This window comes from Cetorhinus maximus, chromosome 5 (genome assembly GCF_964194155.1).
Source record: "Cetorhinus maximus chromosome 5, sCetMax3.hap1.1, whole genome shotgun sequence".
NCBI classification, from domain to species: domain Eukaryota; kingdom Metazoa; phylum Chordata; class Chondrichthyes; order Lamniformes; family Cetorhinidae; genus Cetorhinus; species Cetorhinus maximus.
The window spans coordinates 139,089,056-139,113,227 of record NC_135883.1 but is presented as its reverse complement, the minus strand read 5'-3'; the positions used below and the strand labels follow the sequence as shown (position 1 = coordinate 139,113,227).

Here is a 24,172-nt window from a genome sequence, read left to right as displayed (position 1 = left end):
AGAGGAGTGCAATATATTTGTCAGAAACAGCAGCTAGGGTGTGGCTAAGAGACACAAATGGGTTTGAACAAGGGGAGATAGATGAAAAAGCAACATATAGGAAGGTTAAAGGATGGGGGGAAGTAAATAAAATGGAAGAGTCAGAATAAGGTTACATTGTAATGCAATCAACACAGTTGGGAGAATTTTTTTAAAAATTTGCTCACAGGATGTGGGCATCGCCTACAAGACCAGCATTTGTTGCCCATTGCTACACAACTGTGTGGCTTGCTGGGCCATTTTCAGAGGGAGTTAAGAATGAACCACATTGCTATCGGTCTGGAGTCACCATGTAGGCCAGACCAAGTAAGGATGGCAGATTTCCTTCTTACAGGATATTAGTGGACCAGATGAGTTATGACAATCCAGTAGTTTCATGGTCAACATTACTGACACTAAATTTTTAATTCCTGATTTGTTTAATTTGCTGAATTTAAGCTTCCTGCTGCCATGGTGGGATTATGAACTCATTGTACTGGGTTATTAGTCCAGGCCTGTGGGACCACTAAACCAGTAGCATAACCATTACGCTAACGTACCCCATTATGGAAACAGCAATGAAAAAGTGAGCTTCAAATGTCGTGTTGCAATCTCATTGTACATTTGGATAGTTATTCAGCATTATTATCTACACCAACAGCAGAAACTTCAATCAATCTGTGACACTAAAAGACCACAATGCATATTGCATCTTCTTAATTTGATGTCATCAACTGAGTGAATGAGACGTTTGATAAACTAAGCAAGTGTAAGACACTGTTTGAGAGCCACTCGCCATCACACATGTCCCTTAATGACATTCATACAGCATCTTCAGTTCGGTTCAAGGACTACTTTACTGCTAACCCAACAACCCACATTTTATTAGCAATGGATATCATTAGGAAGGTCTCCCAAATCTCACACTTTGATTACATCCTGTTATTTATTTTACTAAATTTTCCTAATCCTGTAACTGGTTTTGTAGACTTGGATAGTGTGTGAAGTGTATATTTATTTTTAAAAAAAACTCAAGATGGAATCGTCCCAGATTTGCACTGAGTGCGGTAGTGGGCGGGCGGGTGAAACGATGTTTTACCCACTGGCCGCAATTGAGGGTTTTCACACCTTATCGTTCCCAAATCCGCCACATTATTTATGCATTCCCGGGAAACAGGCCGTGTCTATGGCGGGCGGGCTCTCATACATCTGCTGCCATCACCTCGCCACTTCATCACGCCAGGCGCCATATTTAAAGTCCAGCCGTGCACACATCTCAGTGCTTCCAGCCCACGACTGCTGCAGGGAAGGTGTCCATGAAAGACAAAAAGACTGCAGCCCCCAGGTTTAGCAACACGTCACTGGAACGTCTTTTGGATGCCGTAGAGTCCCGCCGGGATGTCCTCTACACCCCCGCACTGGTCGCAGGATGGGCAGCGGCATGACCAACCGGGCTCAGGAGGCAGGGGCAGCGGTGTCAGCACCAACGCCCTTCAAAAGAGGACAGCCACCCAGTGCCGCAAGAGGATGAATAGTCTCCTCCATTCCACTAGGGTAAGTCACTCTTCTCATTACTCTCAACTTACACACTCACAAACCCATCACCCATTCACAGGGATCTCACTCACTGGAGGTTCAAGGGACATCACCATTCACGCTTTCACACACACCGTCATTGTCCTCATCCCATCCATGGGACCACTCACCACCCACACATGCCAGGCATACTTATCTTCTGGCCTGGCAGACGTCTGCTTACACTTTCTCCATCTCTATTCATGCAGGACAAGTTGACACACAACAACAGGAAGAGGTCGCAGACTGGTGGAGGAATGCCTGAACTCAATGTCCTCACGGACTTTGAAAACAGAGCCATCCAGCTGGCCGGCGACAATCTGGACTGTTCCTGTGCTGATAGTGAGTTCGGCGGTGCTCTACCAAGTGAAGGTCCAGCAGTGCAACATCCATCAGACAACCATGCTGTGAGTGATGTGTCCTGTTTCACAGGCCACTGCCATGCACTAATTATCTCTCCTTGCTTTCGCAGGCACATCTGGGAAACAGCTGAGTGGGTCCACGACCCAGGGCCTCCAATCAAGCCCTGAAGAAACCTCTGAAGAGGAATCTGGAGGCACCCTCCCTGAAGACCCCTCACAGCGTTCACTCACACCATCCACCAGCGCAGAGACACACACCTCGGTGGGAACTAGCTTTAGAGTAGCCTTGAGATCACAATCTGGTGAGCACATTGCACTGTCTGATCCACAGCAGGCTGCAGCAGGGATTAGATAAAGGCAAAATACTGTGGATGCTGGAAATCTGAGGCAAAAACAAAAAATGCTGGAAAAACTCAGCAGGTCTGACAGCATCTGTGGAGAGAAAGGCAGAGTTAACGTTTCGGGTCTATTTGACTCAAAACTCTGAAGAAGAGTCATACGGACTCGAAACGTTAACTCTGTCTTTCTCTCCGCAGATTCTGTCAGACCTGCTGAGTTTTGCCAACATTTTTTGTTTTTGTTCGGGGCAGCAGGGACTTCCCTGGTGTCCTGCCCTCGGAGGACTGCTGGAGGCCAGAAATTTGCTGAGTCCGAGTCAGACGATGAGCCTTTGGACTCTGTCATGTCACAGTTGCCGGAGCTGCAAAAGGTAAGTTCGGGAACATGAGGAAGGGATGTCCGCTGCACTCCTCAGATTGCAAGGCACGATGGAGGAGACCGTCCACCTTCACTCTGAGGTGATACTGTCGGCATGCCAATGCACCGAGGTCAACACTGGCAGGATGGCACCCGCCATGGAGACCTTGGTCCAGGATGTCGCTCCTGCACTGCTGCGCGGACTCAACTCCATCGCTGATGCCATCGTTGGCATCCAACAGTGTGTACATGAGAGGGGTGCGGGGCAGCTCAATCTCACTCCAGCTACCCCTTCTCCTCAAGGAGCCAGCTGGGGCACCCGGGCACCCATAGAGGGGAGGATCAACAGGTGCACACCCCGGGGCCATCTGCCCAGGTGACTCCGGGAGTGACTGGCCCATCCGAATCCCCTCTTCCTGTGACCTCAGCGGCTCCAGCTCACAGTTCAAGGAGGGTACCACTGCCACACAGCAGGATCCCAAAAGCAGGCTGGGGCCCTCCAAGTCTTGGCACTCCAGAGGATGCCCGCCAAGATCATCACAGACGGGGCATCGCAGTCAGCAGGCTGCCTCTACCTCCGCTGTGGATGTCCGGGGAGCACCAAGATGTAGCGGCAGGGTTAGGAAAGTTACGGAGAATTAGTTACACAGCCTGGGCACGGGTGTTAATCACTTGTACATACTGTTCACCATTGTCAATAAACTCCCAAGAATGTCTCCCTGCCTATGGCACCTTGTTCTGATGAGCAGTGTTCTTGTTACTCAGATGTGAAACCTTTCTACACAAGATAAAGGCAGACATCTTACTCCAGGGCCTCTTCCCTGTGCTCTGTGCAGCCTTCAGACCAAAATGATAGCCCAGCCTCACACTCCCTGGAAACATTATTGATGCCTGTACCTCGATGATGCTTGTCATTGCTGCCAGAATGTAATGGGAAGGCATTGCAGAGTTTCATCATTCTCTCTGTGTGTTCTCAGAACCTTTAAGGTGGGGCTGGCCCCCATCTCTTCAGCATCTGTGACCAGTGACGCTGTGTTCATGAAGGGGTCAGATGTTGAAGGTGGACAAAGGATCAGGTGCTTCTAAAGTTTCATGGCTGCATCTCTATGATATGACCCTGATCACAGAGCGCAAGTGAGCTGTCCTCGGCCAGACAGGAGTCAGACATTCTCAGAGATTATGTGAAGATCTATGGTGTATCCTCTCTGCATGTTGTCATCATCCTCCTGCAATCGAGAGACTATTAGGGCCTTCACTGTGTCTCCATGACAGGAGCACTCTCACAGAGGGTATATGCGCTGCCATAAGCCAGGCTGGAGTCAAACATTCATAGATGCAATGTGAGGATCTATGGTGTCTCCTCACTGCATGTCGTCATCATCCTCCACAAATCTAGCAGCTATGAGGGCCTCCCGAGCGTGCCTGCCTCGTCTGGCCAGTGCGATTGCATCATCACCATCATCATCACCTTCGAGGACATTCTCACTCTCATCCCCGTCGGCATCCTCCTCATCCAAGGAGACCTCCAGCTCCATCATCTCCTGCTCAGCCAACTTATCACCTTGTTGCAGCGCCAGGTTGTAAAGGGCGCAGCAGACGACGATGTGTGACACCCTCTGTGGACTGTATTGCAGGGCTCCACCAGACCGGTCCAGGCACCGGAACCTCATTTGCAGCATCCCGATGGTTTGTTCCACCAAGTTGCAAGTTGCAGCATGAGCCTCATTATACCTTCGCTCTGCTGCAGTCTGAGGCCGCCGCACGGGTGTCATCAGCCACATCCTCTGTGGGTAGCCCTTGTCCCCGAGGAGCCATCCCTGCATCTTCTGTGGGCCCTGGAAAACATCAGGGATCTGTGACCGCATGAGGATGTAGGAGTCATGCACACTCCCTGGAAACCGTGCGCACACCTGCAGGATGCGTTTACGGTGGTCGCACACCAGCTGCACATTCAGTGTGTGGAACACCTTGCGGTTGCCGTATCTCACCACATATTGCAACGGAGATCTGCGCGCCACATGAGTGCAGTCGATGGCACCCTGCACCAATGGGAAACCTGAGATCCGGGTGAATTGAATGGCGCTTGCATCCTGGCTTTCCTGATCCTGGGCAAAATGCACAAAGTTGTGTGCCCTCGCAAAGAGGCATCTGTGACCTCATGGATGCGTTTGTGGGTGGAGGCTTGTGAGATTCCACAGAGGTCACCTGTGGAGCCCTGAAAGGAGCCACTGGCATAGAAATTGAGCACCGTGGTCACTTTCGTGGCCACTGGCAGTGGATGCCCTCCATGTCGCCATGGCACAGATCTTGCAGTAGCTGATAGATGTGATCGAACAGTTTCCTAGACATGCGCAGTCTCCGGCGACACTGGTGGTTGGTCATCTGCAGGAATGAAAGGCGGCGTCTATAGACCCTGGTTGTCGCTAGGCACCAACCAGCTCTCTGTGGCTCTTTGTCGGTGTGTGTGTGAGACCCAGCAGTCCCTTTTTCCTGGGGTTGTTGCTCCTGCCTCTGCGCAGCCAGGAGCCTCAGTCGCTCTCTCTCCTCTGTCGTCTTTGCTCTCTGTAGGCCATCAGGCATACAGTTAGTTCACTAGGCTCCACGATCCTGATGTACTCCTCCTGCAGGATGAAAGCGAGAGACACGTGGTTAGCATGGGTCTACTAAGAACCTGTCCTGGTTAAGTGTGAAGATCCCTTAACACTTCCCGGAGAGTGCTGGCCACCACTTGGCTGGCCAGAAACCCCACCACTTCCGCCCCACTCCACCTGACCGATTAGAAGCAGCTTTGCCCATTGGACTGCAGGCTGTGCTCTCAGCTCAGGCACAGGCATTCTCCTAACCCGCACTGCAAGGCTGCGCTGTTAGCTTGAACCATCGGGGAGACTGGTCAAACTGGGATGCTGACATTGCAAGGGGCTGTGAGCGCCTCCACCAGTGACTGCTCCATGACCAGCTTTCGCAACGAGATTGTACAACATGCCCAGTCATCCATCTGTTCTGCAGTCCACTAAAACGCTCATTAGTTTGCCGTCTGTGCTGGATGGCGGGGTGGGGGCGGGGGAGCGTGAAAAGCTTTGGAGACACTTGGTGGCACTTTGATGCCTCTGTGTTGCTTGAGTGGGCAGATAAGCTAGAGGCCCGACTCCAATCATATCAATGTGGCTGTGTCTGAACTGTCTCAACTGCAGAGGAATGGTCACTTTATACAAGGTGTCCCTGATGCGTGGTCACTTCCCTCGCCCACCCTACCCCCAACCCTGAATGCTTGTGTGCTGTTTTCAACGGCACAGCTGCCCTTGTCCCCAACTCCCAACATTCCTCAAGCTTGAAGCCCAACAGGCGATCCTGGTAAGTGCTGCACAACATTACTGTGTACTCACCTCCGAGTTCCCCTCAAAGTGCAGCTTGCCAAGTGCTTTCCCGCTGAGGTGGACAGACGATCCAGCGATGGGTGGGGGGGAACAATTCCGGTGGGCTGGCCTAATGATGCTGTGCTGATGTGTCACGATGAGGTCCCTGACATCCAATGGCAGGAAACGCAGCCCACTGTCAGCCAGCTGAGCGGACGGTCGCAAACTTGTTTCACGACGTCGTGAAACCAATCACGCCATATTGTCCACTCAGGCCACCGAACACGCCCGATGCCGGCGGGCAGGAGAAATCCCGGCATCAGTCAACATGATCATAAAAATGGGAGAACCTTGTACATTTTGGGAAGGGGCTGGTGCAGTGGGTAACGCAGTAGTCTTTCACATTTACGATCCGGTTTGGAATCCAGTCCTGACTGATGGTTCTGAAAATCTCTTGGTTCTAGCTACGTTTGATGGAGAACAGCACACGCTGAGCCTGCCAGCAGTCAACAGCATTGTCTTCATCCTGCGCTTCCTGGAGAACCTCTGCCACAGTTTGCACTGCGATAACCTGTTCAGCAGCCAGCCATTCACCATGTACAATGCAACTTCTCAGACAGCTGTGGAATATGAAAACGAGAGGATGCATGCAGGTATGTCACTGTCGATGTGCCTTTGATGGGATTGACTAATCTGTCCATTCTTATTCATAATCGCTTTTTTTGGGTACTGATGTATTTCCCTATGTTGTTGAAAAAAGGTTTAAAAAATGATGCCTGCCAAACTAATATCCCGATGAAGCACTAATGGAGGAATGTCTTGGATGTACTGTATTCTGATTTGTTTCTTCCAGTTTTCATGGTGCTCAGATTCTGGCACGTGGCATAATTGCTAATGCGATTTGAATATCTTCAGAGTTTTTAAAATACAGATTATGAGAATGATCTTCAGTAATTTAATTTATTAAATTATATAGACGTGTTTAAAAGCAAGCAGTGGCTTCCTACTATGGAACTGGGCCATATAGATCAGGAAAATACCAGTTTGATCCATTTTCTGTGGCTAGCAAAGAGTGACTTTCTCACTGTCCAGAGGCTGGTGGTGTGGGGAGGGGGGGAGTTGCGAGTGGAGAGAGGGAGGGGGCCTGGTGTGGGAGTATTTCCTGTTTCAGTGTGTGTGTTTTTTATGTGTTAGGTGTGAGCCGGGCAGTGCTTGACTGCCCTAACCATTCATTTGAATGGTTTGTTGTTCCTAATTACCTCAATCATGAAAAATAGCTACTTGAATGTTGGACTAGAGGGCTCTATACCAGCAAGACATAGTGCCTTCAGGAGAAGGGGGTGCAGGAAATTTGGGAGAGTCAAGATAAGAGATGTGTTTGTGCTCCAATTAGAGTTTATTTTCCTTGCAGCCTCCTGTAGCTGTGTGTGTTCTGGCTGTATGCATGTATACATGATGACCCGAGCCAGCAATATTCTACAATTATCTGAGGGAATCATCCAGGAAATGTAATCTCGCAGGGCTAGAGAATGTGAGCTATAATGGGCTGACAAGTGGCAAGTAACACAGGTTCCAGGCAATGACCATCTCCAACAAGAGAGAATCTAACTATTGCCCATTGATGTTCAACGGCATTACCGCAGTAATCCCCCACTATCAACATTCTAGGCATAGTGTGATGACTAACTCACCTCCTGACTCCCCAAAGCTTGTCCACCATCTATAAGGCACAAGTCAGGAGTGTGATGGAACACTCCACACTTGCCTGGATGAGTCCTGACTTGGAAATATATCGCCATTCCTTCACTGTCGCTGGGTCAAAATCCTGGAACTACCTCCCTAACAGCACTGTGGGTGTACCTACACCACTTGGACTGAAGCGGTTCAAGGAGGCAATTCACCGTCACTTTCTCAAGGACAATTAGGAATAGGCAATAAATGCTGACCCAGCCAGTGAAGCCCACAACCCGTGAATGAATTTTAAAAAGGGATAAAACACTTTGGTCTAGATTTGAAGTGAGATTGAAAGATAGAGGTTGCTTTTGTCTTCTGACTATCAGAGACACTTGGTCAGAGAGGGATGTTATGGAGCTTTATCTTCTTGAAGGTACTCCCTGTGCTTATTCACCTGTGTCAAGAGGTTTTAGGCTTGGTAGTCCAAATGCCTTTTCCATTGGTCCTTAAGATGTTTTTACTTTCTTGTTATGCTTTGGGAAGTGTCATTGTGTTTAATAGTCTAGATAAGAAGTAACAAGACAGAGTATCTCTAGTTGGTGAATATAAGTACCTGATTGTCCTGCACTGAAGCAGCATTAGAATTGAGGATGAAGAAATCTTTTTAACCACCATTACAAGTAACTTCCCAAATTAGGCAGATCATTTAAGTACCAATTTGCTCCTGATATTGACACCAGAACCCACAAGTCATAACTATTTTTTATTTACTCGTTCATGGGATGCGGGCATCGCTGGCCAGGCCAGCATTTATTACCCATCCCCAGCTGCCCTAGTTCAGAGGGCATTTAAGGGTCAACCACATGGCTGTGGGTCTGGAGTCACATGTAGGCCAGACCAGGTAAGGACAGCAGATTTCCTTCCTTAGAGGACATTAGTGAACCAGATGGGTCATAACCAACTGTTTACAGTTCTTCAACTGATATGTAAATGTGAGATGAAGATAATCTTGCATGTATGTTAGCTTCTCCCTACCAATGAGATTTAAATACCAGCCCCTTGGAGGCAATTCTCATCTTGATAGAAATAAAAATAAATCTGGAAGTCTGAAGTAAAAATAATTGCTGGAAACACAGGAAAGATAGGTTAATATTTCTAATAAGTGTCATTATTTATTTATTTCATTACTGATGAACCTAGAATGTATTTAGAGCATCTTAAACCTTTACTTTCTTTCCAATTTAAGTATCAAAAAAACAATTGAAGTGAACATTAATAAAGCATATTCCAGGTGTGATATTTGATCCATTGGTCCAGATAAGAACTAATGAAACTAAGTGTAACTCTAACTAGTTTAGAAGTGTCAGATGATTCAGTTCTGGAAAAGATCAATCATCTTCCTAAAGCCCTCTCCCCTGCCGCTCCATCATCAACTCCACCAACAAGAGAGGAATCTATGGATTTCTTTGTCACCAAGATTAAGACTATCCGCTGTCTGTACTGCCGCCCTCCTTTCACCTAACCCACCAAGCCAAACTTATCTAAGGTTCACCCCTGCCTTGACCTGCAGCTTTATCAAATTTCCCTTTTGTCTCCATCATGCCCTCCCCAAACTTAATTTGGTCATGAGCCCTGCCTCCTGCTCTGTTACCCCTTTCCCATCAAGCTTACTATCCTGACTGCCATATTAGCTGATATTGTTGAAGGTTCCCTATCCTCAGTTCCTGTCCCTTGCTTCTTCAAGTCTTCCCTCATCATCCCCCTCTTCAAAATCCATGAACCCTCTGTTCTTGCAAACTACTACCCCATCTCCAACCTCTCATTCTTCTCTAAAGTCCTTGAATATGCTGTAATGAAAATGAAAATGCTGGAAACACTCAGCAAGGAGAGAGAAACTGAGTTCATGTTTCAGGTCAATGACCTTTTATCAGACTGTTAACTCTTGTTTCTCTGTCCACAGATGCTGCCAGGCCTGCTGAGCATTTCTGGCACTTGCTGTTTTTATTCCAGATTTCCAGTGTCCACAGTATTTTGAGTTTTTTTTCCCCTTGAATGTGCTGTTGCCTCCCGAACCTGTGTCCATCCAGTATCACAAAATTGTTACAGCACAAAAGAAGGCCATTCGGCCCATCATGTCTGCGCTGGCTCTCTGAAAGAGCAATTCACTTAGTGCCATTCTCCCACCTTCTCCATGTAACCCTGCACATTCTTCCTTTTCAGATAACAATCTAATTCCCTTTTAAATGCTTCAATTGAACTTGCCTCCACCACACTCTAGGCAATGCATTCCAGATCTTAACCACGCGCAGCGTGAAAGTTTTTCCTCATATTGCTTTTGCTTCTTTTGTCAATTTAAATCTGTGCCCTTGTCTGAGATTATGATGATGATTATTATTATTATCATCATTACCAGACATTTACTTGACAGAAATGTTCCTTACAAATCCAAGTATTCCTTTATACACATATTATCTGGTAACCATAATTACTGGATTTGTTCTCTGGAAATATTACGAGTCCTTTTGGTACTTGGGTAATATTAGGTAATAGAAAATTATTCATTCTGTGTAGCATTGTTTCGAATCTATGAATCAGGCCAGAAGTAAAAAATTAAATAGTAGCAAAACATCGCCAGAGATTTCAGTAGATTGCAATATTTACTTTACAACCATCCTGATTCATAAAATAAAAGAAATGCAATGTTTCACTAACTCTGACAACCATTACACATAGAATTTACAGCACAGAAATGAGCCATTCAGCCTCATTGCCGGAGTTTCAGTCTCCCCCCATTCATCTTCATCTAAGACCAGCAGCATATCCTTCAACTCCTTTCTCCCTCATGAATGAATCTCAGCCAGCATCTCAAACATGAAGCTCAGTCCACTCTATTCTTTTCAGCTGTTTGTTTCCACATAGATGGAAAATGAACTGCTGAATCCTTTCTGAATCTCCATGCTTGAATCCTTCCAATCAGGTGTGTGCCCCTACCATACTATCGAAACATCTTTTATCAAAGGCAGAAATTACATCCTCTGTCACTGTGACTGCAGTGAACCATCCCCCCTCATCTTTTTGACCTGCCTGCAGCCTTTGACCACACCATCCTCTTCCAACTCCTCTCCTCTGCTATCCAGGTGTGTGGGACTGCCCTCGTCTGGTTCATTCCTGTTTATCCAAGCATACCCAGAGAATCTCCTTGCAATGGGTTCTCTTCCTACACCCATGCCATTACCTTTGGTGTCCCCCCATGGTTTTATCCTTGACCTCCTATTTCTCCTTAGTTGCATCATCCAAAAATGCATTGTCAGGTTCCACATGTGCACTGATAACACCCCAGCACTACCTCGCCACTACGTCTCTCAGCCCCTTCACTGCTTTTGATTTGACACGCTGCTTGTTCAACATCTAGTATTGAATAAGCAGAAACTTTCTCCAATATTGGGAAGACCAAAGTTATGGTCTCCAGTCCCTATCACAAACTCTGTTCCAGCTACCGACTCAATGGCTGAGACTGTATCAGGCAGTTCATAAACTTAGATTTTTATTTAATCCCGAGATCAGCTTCTGACCCCATACCCTTTCCATCACTAAGGCCGCCTACTTCCACCTCCGTAACATCGTCCATCTCTACTCCTGCCTCAGCTCATCCATTGCTGAAACCCTCATCCATCCTTTGTTACCTATAGACTCGATTATTCCAGTGCACTCCTGCCTGGCCCCACATATTCTACCTTCTGTAAACTTAAGCTTATCCAAAACTCTGCTGCCTATCTCCTAACTCGCGCCAAGTTCCTTTCACCTATCACCCCTGTGCTCTCTTCCCTACATTGGCTCCTAGTCAGGCAATGCCTCGATTATAAAGTTCTCATCCTTGTTTTCAAATGCCTCCATGGCCTCATGCCTCTCTCTCTCTCTGCAACCTCCTCTAGCCCTTTGAGATCTCTGTACTCTTTAAATTTGGTTCCAATTCTCATAGTTCCAGCATTGAAGGCTGTTCCCTCAGTTACCTAGATTCTGGAATTCCCTCCCTAAACCTCTCTGTCTCTCTAACTCTCTCTCATCCTTAAAACCTACCTCTTTGTCTAAGCGTTTGGTCATCTGCCCTAACATGTGGCTCGATGTCAAGTTTTGTTTGGTGATCAGTCCTGTGAAGTACCTTGTAATGCTTTACTACATTAAAGGTGCTATAAGAATACAAGATATTTTTGTTGGCACATAGTGGCAGGTCATGCGTTAATTCCTAAACACCAGTCATAGGAAAGGCAAAGGGTGGAGACCAGGGTATACCCATGGGAGAGTAAAATTTGTGGCTGAATCACACAGGAGTACATATGGCACCAGCACAGGCATGGGGACATGCATTAGTCTGCTCTCAGTCAGAGAATAACATGTGCTGCGGGAACACTTAAGAGAGGGCAGGGGTATGTGGTGGGGTTGCGGGGAGCACAGGGAAAGAGAATGAGAGAATTACAATAAACCCGCTGCTGCTACTATCAGGCTGAGGTAAGCGTCCCCTACTTCACCTTCTGTCCTTGGGGTTTTACCACAATACTTACAATCTTGGTTTATATCACCCAGTTTACGAAAGATCACCCCATTTTGCCTAATTAGGTACTTGACTGTTATGAGCTTGTGCTTCAGTTTGTTATTGTGTTGCATGTGGAGTAAAATCAAACTTTTTTATTAATTCCATTTTTCTTTTGTTGAGTATTTCTCCTTCCATATTGTAACAGCTACTTTACAATTCAAAATAAGCTTAAAACATTTATTAAGTTAAAAAAAACTTTAAATATGAAGAAAGAATTCTGAAATATCTTGTAGCCCATTGTGTCAAAATGAAACATCTCTAAGTCCTGGAAATAGAGTTACGTCTGGCTAAAGTGACCTTGAATTTCAAGAAGCTGTAAACCTGAAGTAGTTGGAAGAAGATCAACAATTTAAAAGGATTTTTTTTTATTCATTCACGGGATGTGGGCTTCGCTGGCTAGGCCAGCATTTATAGCCCATCCTTAGTTGCCCTTGAGAAGGTGGTGGTGAGCTGCCTTCTTGAACCACTGCATTTCAGTAAAACAACATGGATGGTATTTAATGGAGGTGACAAGGATCTTGCCCACCGACTGGAGGGCCAGCGAGAGCCCTGCATCACCTCCTTTAGGGAAGGCCCACTGAATTAAGTGTCACTCAGGCACGTAACTGGACCGCGGCGTGCGTTTCTGCGGAGCAAGGGCCCTGAGCAGAAGTCCCGCCTGCCAGGAGCTGCCGGCCAATCAGAGGTCAGCAGATTTATTGAATGACAGCGCCACCTGGAATGCGGTGGCTGCTGCTGGTATGACACCTCCCTGAGGCCTAGGATCAACACAGGCCAGAGGTGGGTGAAGGCAGGGGGTTTAGTGGGGAGACAGTTGTGGTGGAGGGGTGTCAGCAACAAGAGCAGGGGGCTGCGTCTCAGTGTCCCCCTTCCTGATTCCAGGTCCCTTGATCAGGGGCTGAGTGCGATTGATCGAGGGACCTTCTACCAACACCCCCCTACCCCGCCCCCCACCCCCCCCGACCCATCCAGGAGCCCACAAGTACCCCAACCCTGCCCACAGGTTTGCTTGTTGTGTTCCCCATATGGCAAGCCCTCTGCCCATCTCTGGGTTAATGCGGGCCAGATGAGGCACTTAAGTGAGCATTAATTGCCCATGTAAGGTCCTCAGTTGATGGCGGGGCAGTAAGGCCATTCACGGGCTTCCTGGCACAGAATCAACATGGGTGGAGACAGGAAGGTGGCAGGGTTCCCACCTGCCACTCTCCAGCCTGATTAAATATGCCCCTGCCATCAAGCTCACCACAGGTGGGGCCATTAAATTCCACACTATGACTCCAAAATCTCATTGGCCTCCTGCACACTCCTGCTGTATGTTGGATTGGTGTGTACAGAAGGTCCCACCGATAACCTGGAGTCCGAGTATACTGGGTCCAAACTTGCCTTGCTCCATCCCACACAACTGTGTTTGGCAGAGAACCTCTAGCTACCTCAAATATGGTTCTCTTCCTTGGAGGGGAGGGCCATATAGCCTGGGAAGTTCCTCATGACCTGACCTTGGATCTGCTGGGTGAAAGGAGGTCATAGAGCCTTACAGCACAGAAGCAGGCCATTCAGCCTCTTATGCTTGTGCTGGCTCTTTAAAAGTGCCAGACAAACAGTTCCTTGCTCTTTCCCTAAAGCTCTGCAATATTTTCCCCTTCAATTATTTACCCAGTACCATTTTGAAAGTTACAATTGAATCTGCTTCCACCACCTTTAAAGGTAGAGCATTCTAGATCAATACAACTCCCTGCATAAAATAAATTCTCCTCATACTCCCCCTGGTTCTTCTGCCAATTACTTTAAATCCGTGTCCTCCAGTTATCTGCTCTACCAAAATCCCTTGTAGTTTTGAACACTTCAATTAACCTCCCCTGCTCTAAGGAGAACAACTCTAACTTCTCCATGTAACTGGAGTGCCTCATCCCAGGTACATAAGGTGCTATATTTTGACTTGAGAATGGAGGGGATAATACTGAGCTTTGATAGTGCCCAATTGAGGGAGATGGCAAATTACAACAAAGAATATGAAAGACTGAAGGAGGACAATGGCCAGCAGGAGGGTCTTATAAGCGGCAGATATAGTCCAATGTAGAAAAGAATGAAATAATGTATTGTGGAAGTAAGAACAGAGAAAGGAAAACCATCTTAAATGTTCAGATTTCAAATGGAGTAGAGAGGCAGAAGCACAGGTCACTAAAAGTAACAAAGCAAAGAAGTCAGGAAACAACAATAACTTGTATTTAAATAACACCTTAAACATTGAAAAATATCATGAAGCTCTTCACAGACGTATGAGGAGTAAAAAATGGATACCAAGCCGAAGAAGGGTTTGAGGTTTACTGATGGCATCTAATTGGGTGGTGTGGGCTGAATGGCCTCTTTCTCCTTGTTTCTGTACTGTAAAAGTCTATGATTTTATAAATGCACCACAATGCACATGGCAGGGCAGAGATTAAGTGATGCATTGTATACTGATCAAAGATAATCTGTAGAAATCAACATTTAAGAAGTATTTAGATGAGCACTTGAAACCCCATAGCATACAGGGCTACGGACCAAGTGCTGGAAAATGGGATTAGAATAGATAGGTGCATGATGACTGGCACGGACACGATGGGCCGAAGGGCTGTATAACTCTATCACTCTAAAAGCAACTTCAATAATAACAAATGAACAGATGTCTCCTTCAATCAGGTAGTTGAAATGCAGGGAGGAGTTTTCCCAGGCTGCCTCCATGGGGAGGCGATGGCGGAGTGATATTATTGCTGGAATAATAATCCCGAGAGCCAGGGTAATGCTCTGAGGGACCTGGGTTTGAATCCTGCCACGGCAGATGGAATTCAAAGTCTAATGATGACCATAAAACCATTGTCGATTGTTGTAAAAACCCATCTGGCCTTTTAGGGAAGGAAATCTGCCCTCCTTACCTGGTCTGGCCTCCATGTGACCACAGCAATGTGGTTGACTCTTAAATGCTCTCTGAACAAGGGCAATTAGGGATGGGCAATAAATGCTGGCCTACATGTGATGCCCACGTCCCATGAATGAATGAAAAAGAAGAGGCGGGTTGGAGGTGAGGGGTGGGAAAATTGCAAAAAGTGTATTGGGCCGGTATTCCAGCGACTGCCTCCTTCTGCCCTTTTCCAGGGCAGGTCGGGAGTGATTGGGAATGAAAGTTGTTAAACAGGCAATTGGCAATTAACAGGGTTTCGCTCATAGGTTCACTCTTTCCCGACAGTCCCACGTTGTGTTGGGGAAGGCGAGGGCATGGTGGGATGGACTGCTTCAGTGAAGCTGACAAGCTGCGAAGGCATTGATCAATTGCACTGGAAAGCTCCAGACGTGGCCAGATGTGAGGCTGCTTTGCAAAGCACTCCTTCTGTCAGCGTGCGATCATTGCCAACCAGCTGGAAGGCATTTCACCTGACCAGCAATTCGCCTGCCCTCAGCTGTAGTTCTCTGCTGCCGGCCTCTCAAAGGGAAGGAAGTAACTCATGCAGCTACGGCATTTCCCTCTACTGAGGGTCTAGGGCAGGGGGCTTTCCACTGCAACATGCCCCAGCAGAAGCAACTTCAACAACAGCACCAGCTGCCTTCTCCTCAGCTGCATGTCCCTTCACAGGGAAGAGGGAAGGTACACCGAGACCCAGCTGGAACTAGGCAAGACCCCCAACAGAGGGTCTGCAGTCAGAGGATTAGTTGTCTTGACATGTGGGAGCACCTCTGCCTCAGGAGGATTAGCCTCTCATAGCAAGCTGCTGCTGACATCAGCACCCTCATGGTGCAAGCTCCAGTGGGCCACGCTTTACCAGCAGTCGACATGGCTATCATTGGAGTGATTAATTCCCCTGCCTCTCCCAAACCAAGCATCTCCGCCTCTCGCCAATTGGTATGCACTCTTCTCCTGCAAGGTGAAAAAGCAGGGAGATGTGAATGGTCATAATGGCTTATGTGCAGAGGGGCGAAGGTGGCTATTTGAGAGGGCTACTGTGAGATATGGTTGTGAGAGGGCAATGGTCTGATGATGAGTGTGAGTATTGGCTGCTCAGGTAGGGATGTGAGGTGCCTGCAGGGAGAGGAAAGAGTGCAGCTGTAATGGCCTGAAGCATGCTGTGCAGGTGGATGTTGGGTAAGTCAGAGTGTGGGGCTTGGAGCCTGAAAGTGCTACGCCACGCAATTGCCATACCCTCTTGTTGCTGGTCTTTCAGGTGGAGAGGGGACATTCTGTAGTTTCTCACTTTCTCAGCCGCTTCCATCTATGCCTGCTGGGTTGGAGAAGCTGCCCTCTTCATCCCGTCCTCGGGAGCTGCGGAGCTTCTCTGAAACACGCTATGGTCCCTTTAAGCAGAAATCATTCCTCTGACAAAATGGCCACGCCATGCCGGCCCGCGCTCCCTCATTGGTCAGGGAGCCCGGAGGCAGGCTCTTGATTGGCCATCTTCGGGAAAGAGCAGCTGGAAGTTCCTGATCCGAAAATGGTTCAGATGCTCCAGCAAAGTCTACGGTGGTGAGGTTTTGACTGCCATTATCCATTTTAAGAGCTGTCTCTGGCAGTACTTTCACTGCTGGCTGAGCCAACAGCGGTCTGCAGAGGGCACTGCACTGACTAGAGACACACCAGTCTTTGTATCAGGTCTCTGCTGATCCTGATCAACATTTGATTCTCTTTTAGCACAGGCCCAGTACATGTCAGTGTGTATGAGGTGCCAGTGACTCAGCACTCACTGTCAACTTCCCTGACAGTTGTTGAAACACTGGCAGGTTATAAGAACACAGCCTGATTGTTATCCTTCTTCTGTGGCTCCGTGACAACAGGTATTGCAAGCCGTGTGAATAGGTCTCTTTTCATGTATTTTGTATAGTTAAAGACACATGTTTGTTTTATATTTAATTATTTTTAACAAACCCACTTTTTTTAGAACACTGTTAATTTTAAATCTGCAGGCTCGGGGAGTAAAACATCATTCTTTGTCGAAAAGAAAATATCAGTTGCAGGCAAATTTGAAACCTTTAACCTCTTGTCATCTTCCTTTGGCTTTGTATGGCTTATTGGTACTGATAGCTGTTGGCTAATAGTATTTGGAAATACTTAATACCTTTGACTTGAAGATTTTCTAATTTACTACCTCTGTCTCAGTTGCCATATTTTTACCTTTTAATTTTTTTGAGGATGAGACTGCTCTTTTTGCCTGTGTGTGAACATTCTGCTCATCAAGCTGAGGATAAGAAAACATTGGCATATCCCAATACTTCCTCCACACACATGCACACCCCTACCCCACACTTCCCCCGCCCACACCCCTGCACCTCTCCCCACAACACCCATACCCACCCCCACGTCTCCCCCCGCACATGCCCTCACACTGCACTCACACCCCCACAACTCCATCGACACATCCAACCCCCCCACACACGCTACTACCCCACCACACATCGCTACACCTCCCTACACACACATCCACACCCCCATGCGTATCGTACCCCTACCTCCCCACTCACATCCAACACCTACTCACCTGCACTCCCATACATAGCTGTATCCACCCCTCCCCCATCACATTGCGTGTCCCCACACGCAGCCACACGCAAAACACCTCTCCCAACACATGTCCAGACCCCTGCATCTACCCACGTCCCAACCTCATACAGCCCCCACCCCTGCACCACTCCCCACATGCACCCACGCCCCTACTTGTAACCTGGAGAATACCCAGACCCTGCTGCTGTAGCCACAGTATTTATGTGGCTGGTCCAATTACATTTTCAGTCAGTGGTGAATCTAGGATATTGATGGTTGGGAATTTTACTATGGTAATGTCGTTGAATGTCAAGGGGAGGTGGTTGGACTCTCTCTTGTTGGTGACATCAATACCTGGCATATGTGTGGCGCATTTGTTACTTGCCAGTCCAACTTCTTCTGGCACAGAGTGATTTATTATCTGGAGAGTTATGAATGGATGAACACCCTGCAACCAGAGGCCAGAATCCCCTCCTGACCTTACGACGGGCTTAGGATCCCATCCCGAGGAACTCCTGCAGTGATGTCCTGGGGCTGAGATGACTGACCTCCCACACCACGACTGTTAAGTGTTTCAGGCCAGTCAGAGTTTTAATTATTCAAAAAGCAGAACACTGCGGATGCTGGAAACCTGAAATAAAAACAGAAAATGCTGGAAATACTCAGCCGGTCAGGTGGAGAGAGAATCAGATTTAATGGGCCGAATTTTCGCTTTCAAGGCAGGAGCACAGAGTCGGGAAAATTCCCAACCATGTAAATCCAACTCGGGAGAATGTGCCCCAGGTGTTCTCATTTTCATTCAGGGTGTGTTTGTTGGGGGAGGGGGTGGGAGTGACACGGTGGGGGGAGGTTGGTTGCGGGTGTTAACTGGAGTCGGGCCAGCCAGAAGAAGTTCGGGGGCAGCCACAGGGACTGCTGGAAGCGGTTTGAATGAAAGGCCCACCTTGGTGCTTGGGACTTGTAAGAACAAGAATAAAACAAACAAAAAACAGCCTTCTACCCTCACCCCTCGCACACCCTCATGTCCCCACACACTTCCCATCTATGCTTCCTTATGCCCCCCACCCACCCCCAGGGCCCCACACACCCTCCTTGCCAACCTATGCCCCTCGACCCACCTCCATGGCCCTTCATACCCTCTGTGCCAACCTATGCCTCCCTAGCCACCCCATAGCCCTTCATACCCCAATGCCAGCTTAGTTCCAACTCATGCCAACCCGTGTCTCCCCCTCTTTGCCCTTACACCCTTCATGCCAACTCACCTAGTATCCACCATGGTTATACCTCAGGAGCCATGCTGAGATGAAATAAAGTAAAGTTCTAATTGTCTATTGCAGACTTTACTCCTCAGGGACAAGGGCTACCTGCAGAGGCTGCGGCTGATGACACCCATGCGGCGGCCTCAGACTGCAGCAGAGCGAGGGTATAATGAGGCTCATGCTGCAACTCAGCTCAGTGGAGCAAACCATCGGGATACTGGAAATGAGGTTCCGGTGCCAGGACCGGTCTGGTGGAGCCCTGCAATACAGTCCACAGAGGACATCACGCATCATCGTCACCTACTACGCCCTTTAACCTGGCGCTGCAATGGGGAGAGGGACTTGCTGAGGAGGAGATGGAGGAGCTGAAGGTCTCCTCCGATGAAGAAGACATCGACGAGGATGAGGGTGAAGAGGTCCTCGAAGGTGACGATGATGGTGATGAGGCTCTCGCACTGGCCAGATGAGGCAGGTGCACTCGCGAGGCCCTTATAGCTGCTAGATTTGTGGAGGATGATGAGGACATGCAGTGAGGAGACACCTTAGATCCTCACATTGCACCTGTGAACATTTGACTCTAGCCTGGCTGCTGTTAGTGCACATACCCTCCGTGACAAGACTCCTGTCATGGAACCGCAGTGGAGGCCCTTATAGTCACTTGATTCCAGGAGCATGATGATGACGTGCATTGAGGACATTGCATAGATAATCACATAGCCTCTGTGGAATACCTGACTCCTGTCTGGCTGAGGGCACCTCACTTGTGCTCTGTGATCAGAGTCATATCATAGAGACGTAGCCATGAAACTTTAAAAGCATCTGATCCTTTGTCCGCTTTCAGCACCTGAACCCTTCAGGAGCACAGCATCAGTGGTCACAGATGTGAAGAGATTAAAGGTGCTGGGAGCACACAGAGAGAATGATGGAATCCTGCCCATGACATTCTACACAAAGCACAAGGAAGAGGCCCGGGACTGAGACACCTGCCTTTATCTTGTGCAGGAACCAAGGTTTCACATCTGAGTGACACAAACACTGCTCTTCAGAACAAGGAGCCAAAGGCAGGGGGACATTCTTGGGAGTTTGTTTACAGTAGTGAACATTAAGTACAAATGATTAACACCCGATCCATGGCTGTGCAACTATAGCTTCTTAACCTTCCTAACCCTGTTGCTACGTCTTTGTGCTCCCCTGACATCCACAGCAGAGGTGGAGGCAGCCTGCTGACTGCTATGCCCTGTCTGTGGTGACATTGACGGACGTCCTCTGGAGGGCCGAGACCCGGAAAGCCCCGGCCTGCTTTCGGGTTCTATGTGGCAGTGGCACCCTCCTTGGCCTGAGGAGCTGGGGTCACAGGAAGAGGGAATTCAAATGGGCTGGACATTCCCAGAGTCACCTGGGTGGATGGCTCTGGTGTGTGTACCGCTGATCCTCCTCCCTATGGGTGCCTGAGGGCCCCTGGGTTACTCCTTGAGGAGAAGGGGTAGCTGGAGTGACATCGGACTGCCCCACAGTCCTCTCACGTTGACACTGTTGGAGGCCAACGATGGCATCAGCGATGGAGTTGAGCCTGCGCAGCAGTGCAGGACTGATGTCCTAGACCAAGGTCTCCATGGCGGCTGCCATCTTACCAGTGTTGACCTTGGTGCGTAGGCATGCTGGCGCTATCACCTCAGAGTGAAGGTGGACGGACCCCTCCATTGTTTCTTGCAATCTGAGGAGTGCAGCGGACATTCCTTTCCTCATGCTCTCAAGCTTGCCTTTACAGCTGCAGCAACTGAGATGTGACAGACAGAATCCAGAGGCTCGTCATCTGACTCGGATTCAGCAGGTTTCTGCCCTCCATCAGTCCTTCGTGTGCAGGAAACCTGGGAAGTCACTGCCTCCGCCTGCTGTGGATAAGACAGTGCGATATGCTCACCAGATTATGACCCCAAGGCTATTCTAAAGCTAGGTCCCACCAAGGAGTGTGTCTCTGCAATGGTGCAGGGTGTGGGTGAGCGCTGTGATGGGACGTCAAGGAGGGTGCCTTCAGATTCCTCCTCAGAGGTTTCTTCGGGGTTGATTGGAAGCCCCGGATCATGGACTCGGCTGTTTCCCAGATGTGCCTGCGAAAGCAAGGAGAGGTGATTAGTGCATGGCAATGGCCTGTAAAACACGACACATCACTCACACCATGGTTGTCTGATGGATGTTGCACTGCTGGATCCTCACTTGCTAGAGCATCGCCGACCTCGCAGTCAGCACAGGAACAGTCCAGAACCTCGCCAGCCAGCTGGATGGCTCAGTTTTCAAAGTCCATGAGGACCTTGATTTCAGGCATTCCTCCAGCAGTCTGCAACCTCTCCCTGTTGTTGTGTGCCAGCTTGTCCTGCATGAATAGAGATGGAGAGAGTGTAAGCAGGATACCTGCCAGGCCAGATGATGAGTATGCCTGGTATTTGTGGGTGGTGAGTGGTCCCATGGATGGGATGAAGACAATGTGTGTGAGAGAGTGAATGGTGATGTCCCTTGAAGTGGCAGTAGTGAGAACCCTGTGGATGTGTGATGGGCTTGTGAGTGTGTGAGTTGACAGTGATGAGAAGAGTGACTTCCCCTGGTGGAATGGAGGAGATCATTCATTCTTTTTCAGCACTGGGTGGTTGTCCTCTTCTGTTGGGCATTGGCGCTGACCACCACTGCCACTGCCTCCCATGCTGGATTAGTGATGTTACTGCGGCCAGAGTGGGGGTAGACGACATCATGGTGGGCTTCCACAGTGTCCAAAAACCACTCGAGGGACGCGTCATTAAGCTGGAGGCCTGCAGTCTTCTTGCCTTTTGGGGCCTTGTCTCCTTTGCAGCAGGCGTGGGCTGGAAGTACTGAGAGGCGTGCGCACTTTAAATATTTTTAAATACGGTGCCCGGCCTGAGGAAGCGGCGAGGTGACAGAATGGCGGGCGAATGAGAGCCCGTCCGCCATTGAAATGGCGTGTTTCCCGGGAATGCATAATTAATGAGGCAGGATTGGGACGATACGGCGTGAAAAGCCGCCATTGTGGCTAGCGGTTAAAAGGTCCTTTTTCCCGCCAGCTGCCACCCTTAGTGCAAACCCGGGACGATTCCACCCAATATGTGATGCCCAGAATGTGATGAATGTAACACGTGTATACTTACCGTTTCATCAGATTAAAGCATGGATATACTGTACAATTCACTTGTTACGCTGGAGTCGAAATAATGTATCCTCTTATGGGCACCTTTGAGCCAGATTTCAAAACTGTGGAAGGAATGCAGAAAATGATAGCAGGGAATAAAGGCTTTAGTTATGAGGTGAGACTGGAGAAGCTGAGGTCCTTTTCAGGAGAATAAAGCAGGTTGAGCAAAGATCTCATATTGCAAGAGGATTGGAGTACAAGAATGAGGAAGTCTTGCTACTATTGTATAGGGCTTTGGTGAGACCACGCCGAGAATACTGTGCACAGTTTTGGTCTCTAAGGAAGGATATTTGTGCATTGGAGGCAGAACAAAGGTCCACTAGATTGGTTCTTGGGATGAGAGGGTTGTCCTATGATGAGACGCTGAGTAAATTGGGCCTGCACTCTCTGGAGTTTAGAAGAATGAGAGGTGATCTCATTGAAATATACAACATTCTGAAGGGGGCTGACAGGGTAGATAATGAGAGGCTGGCTGGGGAACCCGGGGCATGGAGACATAGTCTCAGGATCATTGAGGACTGAGGTGAGGAGTTATTTCTTTACTCAAAGGGCAGCAAACCTATGGAATTCTCTAGCCCAGAGGGTTGTGGATGTGCCATCATTCAATATTTTTAAGGCTGAGATAGATAGATTTTTGTTCTTTCAGAAAACCGAGGGATACGGGGTGTGGGCGGGAAGGTGAAGTTGAGGCCGTGATTACACTGAATGGCGGAGAAGGCTCGAAGGATCATATGGTCTATTCTGCTCCTGTTTCTTATGCTCCTATGTTCATAGTGAAAAAACAAGAAGATAAAATAGATGAAACTTTTTCCATGGTAAATGATTAGGATGTACGGTATTAATAGGGACATAGAGTACAAGAGCAAGGAGGTTATGCTGAATTTATATAAGACACTCATTAGACCTCAGCTGGAGGTTTGTGTACAGTTCTGGGCATCACATTATAGCAAGGGTGTGAACACATTGGAGAGAGTGCAGAAGACGTTTACAAGAATGGTTCCAGGGATGAGAAACTTCAGTTACGAAGATAGATTGGAGAGGTTGGGACTGTTCTCCTTGGAGAGAAGGCTAAGAGGAGATCTGATAGAGATGTTCAAAATCATGAGGGGGCTGGACAGAGTAGAGAGGGAGAAGCTGTTCCCACTTGTAAAAGGATCAAGAACAAGTGGGCACAGATTTAAAGTGATTTGCAAAAGGAGCAAATGTGACGTGAGAAAAAACTTTTTCACACAACGAGTGGTTCGGGTTTGGAATGCACTGACTGCCTGGAAGTGTGATGGAGGCAGGTTCAATCGAGGCATTCAGGAGGGCATTGGATGATTATTTGAATAGAAATAACGTGCAGGGGTACGGGGGAAAAGGCAGGGCAATGGCACTAGGTCATAAGCCTCATTTGGAGAGCCGGTGCAGACACGATGGGCCAAATAGCCTCCTTCTGTGCTGTTAAGATTCTGTGATCTGTATTCTATTGAAGACAACATGGATACAACATAAGATAAAAGGAAAATGGATAAATGTTTGATCTTTGTACAATGCCACAGGATATTGACTAATTAAAAATTGTATGTCTAATTATAAGCCCTTGGTATAACATCCTTTCTATAATGATTTCCACTCAGAGACTGTGATACCAGAGGATGATATCATTGGAGCTGTAGAAAGCAGATATGGTGTGGATTCGATGGATTCACCCATCCACTCGATGAACCCCCCTAGTCCATCAAGGCGTAATTCTGGAGAGTACAGGAGCGCAGGGGCCATCTCCTATAACTATCGCTCGTCCTATCAGTCTTCCAATGGGCCCCCTTCATCAGGCTTGCGGAGGCTCTCATCCAGCCCGGGTGGAGGAGGAGGCTTTTACGAAGCGAAAGGAGGCAGTAATACAGGTACATTTCATTCTAGTCACTGCCTTTTTTAGATTTATATTCAAGGTTTGCTGTTGGCA

At 48.2% G+C, this 24,172-nt stretch overlaps 1 protein-coding gene across 1 annotated transcript in view; it reads left to right on the top strand.

The window, feature by feature from the left end:
- Positions 1-24,172, top strand: part of scml4 (Scm polycomb group protein like 4) — a 166,059-nt gene that overhangs the window by 128,920 nt on the left and 12,967 nt on the right. The window contains exons 5-6 of the mRNA XM_078542521.1: positions 6,469-6,657; positions 23,847-24,113. Of these exons, the coding sequence (XP_078398647.1) occupies positions 6,469-6,657; positions 23,847-24,113 (456 nt within the window). The remainder of the gene's footprint in view (positions 1-6,468; positions 6,658-23,846; positions 24,114-24,172) is intronic.